This window comes from Capricornis sumatraensis, chromosome 17 (assembly GCF_032405125.1).
Source record: "Capricornis sumatraensis isolate serow.1 chromosome 17, serow.2, whole genome shotgun sequence".
Taxonomy (NCBI): domain Eukaryota; kingdom Metazoa; phylum Chordata; class Mammalia; order Artiodactyla; family Bovidae; genus Capricornis; species Capricornis sumatraensis.
The window spans coordinates 67900833-67909721 of NC_091085.1; the positions used below are offsets into that span (position 1 = coordinate 67900833).

At 52.8% G+C, this 8889-nt stretch overlaps 1 protein-coding gene across 1 annotated transcript; it reads left to right on the forward strand.

Annotated features, from left to right (window-relative positions):
* The first annotated feature begins 249 nt into the window (after positions 1 to 249).
* On the forward strand, positions 250 to 8218 carry SDS (serine dehydratase). Its single transcript, XM_068989677.1, has 8 exons — positions 250 to 369; positions 3743 to 3897; positions 4172 to 4211; positions 4412 to 4551; positions 4651 to 4742; positions 5389 to 5616; positions 6375 to 6499; positions 7563 to 8218. The coding sequence occupies exons 2-8, from the start codon at positions 3745 to 3747 to the stop codon at positions 7763 to 7765; spliced, it is 981 nt and encodes a 326-aa protein (XP_068845778.1). The 5' UTR covers positions 250 to 369; positions 3743 to 3744; the 3' UTR covers positions 7766 to 8218.
* The last annotated feature ends 671 nt before the right edge of the window (positions 8219 to 8889 follow it).

Consider the following 8889-nt stretch of genomic DNA (forward strand, 5'->3'; position numbering starts at 1 on the left):
ATTTCACACCCTTCTCTGGCAGCTTCCTAAAAGCTGTGGTGATGTAGCTATTTGTCCTGAAATGAAGCTGAGGGTGGAGAAGGGGCGAGGCTAGCGGGACTGGGAGAAAGACCCAGCTAGAGAGAGGGGCGTTCCCTTCCAGGAAGCCTAGGGCCAAGAGGCGGGGCCTGGGAGGGGTGTGGCCGGTCCTGGTGTCCCATTGGCTGCTCAGATGCTCCAGGGGGGAATAAAGCCCAGACCCTTAACACCTGGGACCATTCTGAAGACGCTCTAAGCCTCCTACATTTCCTGTCTGTGGACCGTCTAGAACCTCTCCAGTCTATTCCTCGTTCGCCTGACGCTCAGACGGCAGCTCCTCACCTTTCTCTGGTAAGCCGCCCGATCCATCCACACCTCCATCCCCAGAACTGGAGTGTCTGCGTCCACCTTGGGTTTTCCCTGGGCAAGAGAGGGAGGAAGAGTCAGCTGAGCATAAAAACCCATGCTCTGAAGCCAGACTGGCTGGGTTCACTGACAGGTCTGTGCCTCGGTTTCCTCATCTGTCCAGTGGAGGTAATAATAACAGAATCTCCCTCTTAAGGTGGTTGTGAGTATTTAGTTTATGTGTAATAGTAGTTAATTTTTTTTAAAGCATGTGGGATCTTGATTCCCCAACCAGTCCCACCCCACTCACCGCCCCACCCGCACCCCCCGCCACTCTCCTCTGCAATTGGAAGCAGGGAATCTTAACCACAATCCCAGTCCTAATAAAAGTTAATTTTTATTTATTTATTTGGCTGGTCGGGTCTCAGTTGCAGCACACAGGATCTTTGCGTCATGTGGGATCTCCCGGGGACTCTAGCTAGTAGTGGCATGCAGAGTCTCAGGTTCTCAGTCACCCAGAATCCATGCAGACAGACAACCCCCGCCCCCCCAACTCTGGGCCTAGGCTGCCTGGTTCAAATCTTACCTCTTCTCTTTGTAATGGCAATTACATGGCAATTTAGTGGTTAGGACTCCGTGCTCTCACTGCTGAGGGCACGGGTTCAATCCCTGGTCGGGGAGCTAAAATCACACAAGCCATGCATGGCCATAAAGAAAAAAAAAATCCCTTCTCCCCTAGTCACTCGCTGTGTGACCTTGGACAAGCCAATACTGTAGTTTCTTTCTTTTAAATTGTTAATTAGTTTCTTTGGTTTTGGCTACACTGGGTCTTCCTTGCTGCACTCAGACTGTTTCTCGGGTTGCGTGAATGGGGGCCACTCTCTAGCCGCCGGGCGCGGGCTTCTCCCTGCGGTGGCTTCCCTTGTTGCAGAGCACAGACTGTAGGGCAGGCAGGCCTCAGTAGCTGCGGCGCTCGGGCTCAGTAGCTGTGGCAAAGGGGCTTAGTTGAGCCTCGGCACGTGGAATCTTCCCAGAGCAGGGATCAAGCCCATGCTAGGTGAATTCTGTCATGACCCTCGGGCTCGATTGGACTCAGCCAGGCAGTCCTCGCTTGGGTCTCTCTCGGGGGCTGCAGTGTGATAACAGTAGCTGGGCTAGTGTCTTCCCTAAGTCAGGCGCCATGTCTGCCCATCAGCGAGGCTATCAGCTAGACATGTTAGGCGGGGCATCTCCCTGCAGCCCCCGGCATGCCGCCCAGGCTTGCTCCCATCTTGGCGTCTGGGTTCATGCAGGGAGCTTCCCAGCTGCCTGGCAGCTCGGTCACCGTATATGACCCGGCCTTGAGAACCATGCTGGGCTACAGCCAGATGACACAGGGCTCCCAGTAGTGGACAGTGTCCATCTCTTCCCGACTCCCTGTTTAGTGACATCCTGTTAGTAGCTTGAAATGTCACAGACGTGCAGACACTAGAAGTCAAGGTTACCTTCCCTTTGACGAGGCTATCATGAAACATTCACCACCGCATCACTGCTTGGAGGGAGTCACATAGTGTCCTTTTCCCTGCAGTCACAGTCCTTTCCCCATGCCCCCCCAACTCAGAGTTCAAGGGAAGGAAGTGTAGACCTGACCCCACCTCCCACCTAGAAAAGCCTCAGTGTTGCATCATAAGTGGTGCGTGGTGGGTAGGAACTGCTCAGTGATCAATCTGGAAAACGCAATCAGAACCTGTTTCCTCAACAGGAGAACTGGACAATAACATTAGGCAATTATCCTGGGCATTTCCTAGGGTTGGTAGAAGGATTAAGTGAGTTAATATCTGTAAAGCTTAAGAAGATGCCTGGCACATGGTAATCACTTTATTTATTTCCTTGTGTGGCTGCCTCAAGTCTTACTTGCAGCACGCAGCATCTCTGTGTCACGCAGGATCTTCTCTTGTGCTTCGTGGTTTCTAGTTCTGATGTGCTGGCTTATCAGCCCTGCGGTATGTGGGATCTTAGTTCCCCAACCTAGGATCGAACCCATATCCTCTTGCATTGCAAGACAGATTCTTAACCGCTGGAACACCAGGGAAGTCCTGGTAATCAGGACTATTAAATAATATAATAGTTATTACAAAAAAAAATCACAATAATAACCTTTCCCTAATGGGCACAGGGCTTTCCAAAGGTTAGTTGTTTTTATTAAGTTTTTACTGGAATATAGTTGCTTTACAATGTTGTGATGGTTTCTACCTTACAACAACCTGAGTCAGCTATATGTATACATATATCCCCCCTCTCTTGAACCTCCCTCCCATCCCCCTACCTCATCCCACCCCACCCCCCTAAGTCATCACAGAGCACAGGGCTGAGCTCCCTGTGTTACACAGCAGCTTCCCACTAGCTGTTTATTTTGCACGTGGTAGAGTATATATGTCAACGCTACTCTCTCAATTCGTCCCACCCTCTCCTTCCCCTCCTGTGTCCACAAGTCCGCTCTCTGTGTCTGAGTCTCTATTCCTGCCCTGCAAATTGGTTCATCAGTACCATTTTTCTAGATTCCATATATATGCATTGATATATGATATTCCTTTTTCTCTTTCTGACTTACTTCACTCTCAGAGATTAGTTTTTAAAGATGTGTAATTTAAATATGTAATAAACATGCACACAGCAAAATATTGAAATGGTACAGAAACAGGTGCTGTGTGCCAGTCCTCCCCAGGGGCCCCCTACCCTGATGGGTTTCTTGTGTGTTTTCTGAGATGTCTTGTACACATGGATTGCGGGTGTGCACACGTATCCTGGCAGTTTTTGCACAAACAAGACCTGATATCCTGCCCCTGTTTTAGCCATAATCTTGCCACTCATTCTGAGTCAACACCCACAAGTCTATTTCTACCTCATAGTCTTCAAAAGCTGCAAGGTCTAGATGTTATTTCTTTTTCTTTTTTTGACCATGCCTCTCGGCTTGTGAGATCTTAGTTCCTCAACCAGGGACCTAACCCAGGCCCTCAACAGTGAGAGTGCAGAGTGCTAACCAGTGGGGCTCCAGCGAATTCCCTGGATGTTATTTCTGATGGTAACAGCTTCCCAGCATAATGTATGTGTGTGTTGGGGTGGGCCAGAGGTGGGCAGGGGTAGGGGGAGAGAAGATGACCTCTGCCCATTTTACAGATGAGGCAGCTGAGGCCAAAGGGAGATTGCTTGTCCGATGTCAGGTTGTTGGCCGAGTTGAGATTTGAACTCAGGTCTCCAGGATGCTATAATCTGGGGCTTGTCTTCGGCTTCCTAGGAAGTTAGGGACAGAGTCCCTCCCAGCCCCACTGCCTACTGAGTGGCAGCAGCTGGCACCAGGGCCAACTCCCCTCACCCTCTGGGTTTCCTTCCTTTCTCCCAGCAATGATGTCAGGAAGACCCTTGCACATGGAGACACCTGTACGTGACAGCGTGATCCTGTCTGAAGTGGCTGGCACCACGGTCTATCTCAAGCTAGACAGCGCCCAGCCCTCCGGCTCCTTCAAGATCCGGGGCATTGGACACCTCTGCAAAACGGTATAGCCTCATCCGGGCAGATCCCCTTTGTGGACAGGGCAGGGCCACTGCCATGTGACATCCTAGGAGTTCCAGGCTGGGCCCTGCTGACTCCCCACAGGCAGCCTCCATTGGCACCTCCTCTGGTTAAGGGGCGTCGGTCCAGAAGGTCCCCTCGTGGACTGATGCCAGAGCCATCAGTGGCCTTCCTCTCCTTCATCTTTCCCTGAACCAGTTAGTCTCTTTGGGGAGAAAAGATGTCAGGCCTGATCCTCTCCCTTCTCTGTCTCCACAGTGGGCTGAGCGAGGCTGTGAACATTTCGTCTGCTCCTCAGGTAAGTGGCCTGCATGCCTCCTCCTGTCCTCTGCCTTGTGTCCTGGGTTCATGTTCTCCACCTCTTTGAGCCCTGGTTTTCCCAGCAATGAGCTGTAGCAAACATCTGCAGAAGTCCCAGTTTAGAATACCAAGGGTGGCCAGCCCTCACCCAGGAAGGGTTCAACCCCACTAACACTGTCTTCCCTCCACCCCTGGCAGCGGGCAATGCAGGCATGGCAGCCGCCTATGCTGCCAGGAAGCTGGGCATCCCCGCCACGATTGTCGTGCCCAACACCACGCCTGCCCTCACCATCCAGCGGCTCAAGAGTGAGGGCGCCACGGTCAAAGTGGTGGGTGAGGTAAGCACCAACCTGGAGCCGGGGGCCACAGAGGGCACCGGGGCACAGGGCCAAGTCCCCCGGCCCCTCATCCCTCTCGCTTTCTCTGTGATCTTGCAGACATTGGATGAGGCCATCAGGGTGGCCAAGGACCTGGAGAAAAACAACTCAGGCTGGGTCTACGTCCCTCCCTTTGACGACCCCCTCATCTGGTATGTGGAGGCCCCAGTCAACCGGGATGGGTAGTTACCATGCCTCTACATCACTGAGTGGACAGCTGCCCCAGTACACACCATCACGCACAGCAGCGCACACGTGTGTGCCCGTCACACGGAAGCACACACACAGGCACGGCAGCTGGTGCCCACACCTGACTTGGGAAGTGACTTATTCGAGGACTGGGGAAGTGAGATGAGGAAGGAAGCGTGCTGATGGACTGGTAACCACTGTAGGCAGCTGGAGCTTAATCCCTCTGGAGCTCTGGGAGCCAGCATGGACCGTGACCAGGGCTGTCGAACCAGCAGGAGAGGATGTTGGGCAAGGAGTGTCTATACATCGATTCCCGTTAATTCTTAATTCCTGTAATGGATTGAGGGCTGCTCCTGGGGGTTTCACATCCTGGCACTGCCGGCTGCCACATTCACAGTGCTCCAGAGGCCACAGGAAGCCAGGCGGAGATGCAGGTGATGGCAGCTGGAAATAGGGTGGAGTCAGGTTTGAGGGGACCAGCTTCAAGACCCATCAGCTGCCTGGGATGAGGGCAAACAGAGGGTAAGGGGCATCTGCAGGACCCCTGCCTGGTGTCTCCAGGCAGCCCAGCCCTGACCTGCGCCCCCCTCCCCCACCCACGTCCTCCAGGGAAGGCCATGCTTCCATCGTGAAGGAGCTGAAGAAGAGAATGACCAAAAAGCCAGGGGCCATCGTGCTGGCAGTAGGGGGCGGAGGCCTCTTGTGTGGAGTGGTTCAGGGGCTGGCAGAGGTGGGCTGGAGGGACGTGCCCATCGTCACCATGGAGACCATCGGAGCCGAGAGCTTCCACGCTTCCACCAAGGCCGGCAAGCTCGTCACCCTGCCCCGCATCACCAGGTAAGCAGCCAGGGAAGCTGTTGTTATGTTCAGTGAGTGTTGTGGGAAGCTCCCCCCTCAGTGCTGGTGGCGAGGTAGATCCCCATGCCAGCCCCATTTTGCAGGTGAGAAAACTGAGGCTTTGGTTACTTAGAGTCACGTAACCAGTGAGTGGTATGAACTCAAGTCTGTGTGACTCTGTACCATGAATATCACACTTCCTCGCATGAAAAGGCTAACATTAATCCTTTATAGGGTTCCTCTGTGGTAGGGTTTAACACACCTCATTAATTTACCAACCATTTATTGAGCCCCTAATATGTGCAAGGCACTGGTCAATTCTGGAGCGGCAGTGGTGAATTAACACAGCACCTGCTCCCAAGGGGTTCATATCCCAGCCCCAAACCTTTCCCAGATGGTGTTTGACGAATGTTAGGTTTAGCCACATTATACAGGAGTCCAAAATAACAGTGGCTTAGACAAAATTGAACTTTATTTCCTCTCATATAAGAAAGTCTAGCTCCATGAAGCCAGGGGCCCAGGACCCTTGATTTTGTTCCCCATCATCCTCATCGCATAGACTTATGGCCCAAGATAGCTGCTTAGGTGTTGGCTATCACACCCACACTCCATCTGGCAGGAAGAAGTCAGGGCAGAAGCCGACTCGTTTCCTTTAAAGACACGGCTATCCACTTACCTCTTATTGGCCAGAAGGTAATCACATGGCCTGCCTCCCTCCTCTCTCCTCTTTCCCTTCTCTCCATCTTTGTCCCTGCCAGTGTTGCCAAAGCCCTGGGCGTGACCACCGTGACAGCGCAGGCTATGAAGGTTTATCGGGAACACCCCATTTTCTCTGAAGTTATCTCAGACCAGGAAGCTGTGGCCGCTCTTGAGAAGTTTGTGGGTATGTATGTGCTAAGGCCTTTTGAGACCCAGGGCTGTCGGGGCTAAGGACTATGTGGCTGTCTGCTTGGCATGCCAAGGGATGTCATTTGCAATTTCGTCTCCCGTCCCTCTGTGGAACTTTCCACTAACGAAAGTTCCTGCAGTCCAGGGGTTAAAACAGAAAGACCAAGGGGACAAATGATAAAAGTCAGATAATGTAAAAGCAGGGGAAAATAACTGCGTATGTAAAATGTTGGTTCTGAGCAATGTAGTCAGGGTGAAAAAGGAAATTATGGGCCTCAGGATTGGATTCAGAGGTGAGTCTGTGACTAGGTTGGACTCTTTTTAAAATATCCTGTTGATTCTCCTTTTTCTCTTCCAGATAAGCTTTTTTATTTTTGCCACATAGCATGGGCTTCCCAGGTGGCTCAGTGGTAAAGAATCCACCTGGCAGTACAGGCGATGTGGGAGACTCGGGTTCGGTCCTTGGGTCGGGAAGATCCCCTGGAGAAGGGAATGGCTACCCACTCCAGTATTCTTGCCTGGAGAATCCCATGGGCAGAGGAGCCTGGAGGGCTACAGTCCATCAGGTCACAAACAGTCAGTCAGAGACATTTTAGCAACTAAACAACAACAGCAACAACATGTGATCTCAGTTGCCCAACCAGGGATCAAAGCTGCACCGTGTGCAGTGAAAGCACAGTCTTAACTGGACCACCGGGGAAGTCCCTAAGTTGGACTTTGACGGGGTTCATCCTGGAACAGGGATCACACACACACACACACACACTCACTTATGCTGCCACTTAATTCTCCTGTACTGGGAGTTTGGCCAATCAGTGCTGGCACTCTTGCTCAGATGACGTTAACACGGTGCTCAGGAAATTAGAGGCATAGCAGTGTTAGCGCTGATGTTGAAATTCAGCCCTGACTCAGGCCCTAGGTCAGTGGAGGGTAATGATGGGGGTTGGGGGTGGGGTGGCTCAGGACCAGTCAGTCTGTGGCCCGGGCTGATAGCTGATGGCTTCACCAGTGGCCCGGAGGTTTCCTGGCTCCAACCCACCATCCCCTTCCTCTGGCAGATGACGAGAAGATCCTGGTGGAGCCTGCCTGTGGGGCTGCCCTGGCCGCCGTCTACAGCAACGTGATTCAGAAGCTGCAAGGAGAGGGGAAACTCTGCACCCCCCTGTCCTCCGTTGTGGTCATTGTCTGTGGGGGCAACAACATCAGCCTGGCACAGCTGCTGGCGCTCAAGAAGCAGCTGGGCATGGGGGCTGCCCAGTGAGAACCCCTCCCCAACCCGGGATAAACCCTGGGAAGACCAGAATTTTCTGCAGCATGACCCAGCGCCTCATAGTAAATAGTATTCCTGTGTCTGCTGGGAGCCCGTGGCCTAAGCCAGTCGGTTAACCTGGTTTCTCTTGAGACCAGTGTGTGTGCAGCAGCCGGAAAGGCAGTAGCCAGCAAGGTTGTGAACTGAACTCTTTTGAGTGTTTGGTTTTTTTCTCAAGAAGCCCGAAGCCTACGCTTACTCACTTTTCTTAAATCCACCCCCACCCCTACCCCCGGCCACACCTTGCGGCTTGTGGAATCTTAGTTCCCTGACCAGAGATTGAACCTGTGCCCTCAGCAGTGACAGCATGAGACCAAGCCACCGGACCACCAGGGAATTCCCTTTACTTTTGTATTGTGCAAACTTTGATTTTCATAAGAAGTGCTTTTTTATTAAAACAAAGCTCCCCTTTGAGTTCTTCCGTCGTGACTCTCTCCCTCCCTCTCTCCCTCCCTTCCATCCCAGTGTGCCTGCTGTCACCCTCAGCTCTCAACATCCTCCATGCCCCCTACCCCTGGGAACCCTAGGGCCCCACATGGAGGCCGGGACCCCAACTCCTGCTGGGCATTTGCGCCAGGAGGGGGCATCTCTGCATGTCAGGGAGCCAGTGAGGGAGAGCCGTGCTGGACGAGAGGGGCTTGGGATGGGACACTGGCCTCCAGTGGAGGCAGGACCAGCTGGGAAGGCAGAATCAGACAGGAAGGCAGCCTCATTCTACTGGGAAGAATAATTATTCTGTTATTCCTGGTAACAGAATAATTGTATCACAGAACCACTAGGAGTGGGGTAGTAAGCCCCTTGTTCCTGCATGCTACGTCACTTCAATCGTGTCTGACTCTGTGCAACCCCATGGATGCCTGCCAGATTCCTGTGTCCATGGGATTTCCCAGGCAAGAATACCTGTGTGGGTTGCCTTTTTCTCCTCCAGGGGATCTTTCCAACCCAGGGATCGAACTTGTGTCTCTTATGTCACCTGCATTGGCAGGCAGGTTCTTTATACCACTAGCGCCACCTGGGAAGCCCCCGTTGTGGGGGGAGGGGCGGGGTGTGAACCGATGATGGACACTAAGCTCTGG

What these genes read in the sequence shown, in the direction of transcription:
- SDS (XM_068989677.1), top strand. Translation starts at nt 3,745, where the DNA reads ATGATGTCAGGAAGACCCTTGCACATGGAGACACCTGTACGTGACAGC. An exon ending in TTTGACGACCCCCTCATCTG is followed by an intron (nt 4,743 to 5,388) that starts GTATGTGGAGGC and finishes CACGTCCTCCAG; the next exon opens with GGAAGGCCATGCTTCCATCG. An exon ending in ACCCTGCCCCGCATCACCAG is followed by an intron (nt 5,617 to 6,374) that starts GTAAGCAGCCAG and finishes TGTCCCTGCCAG; the next exon opens with TGTTGCCAAAGCCCTGGGCG.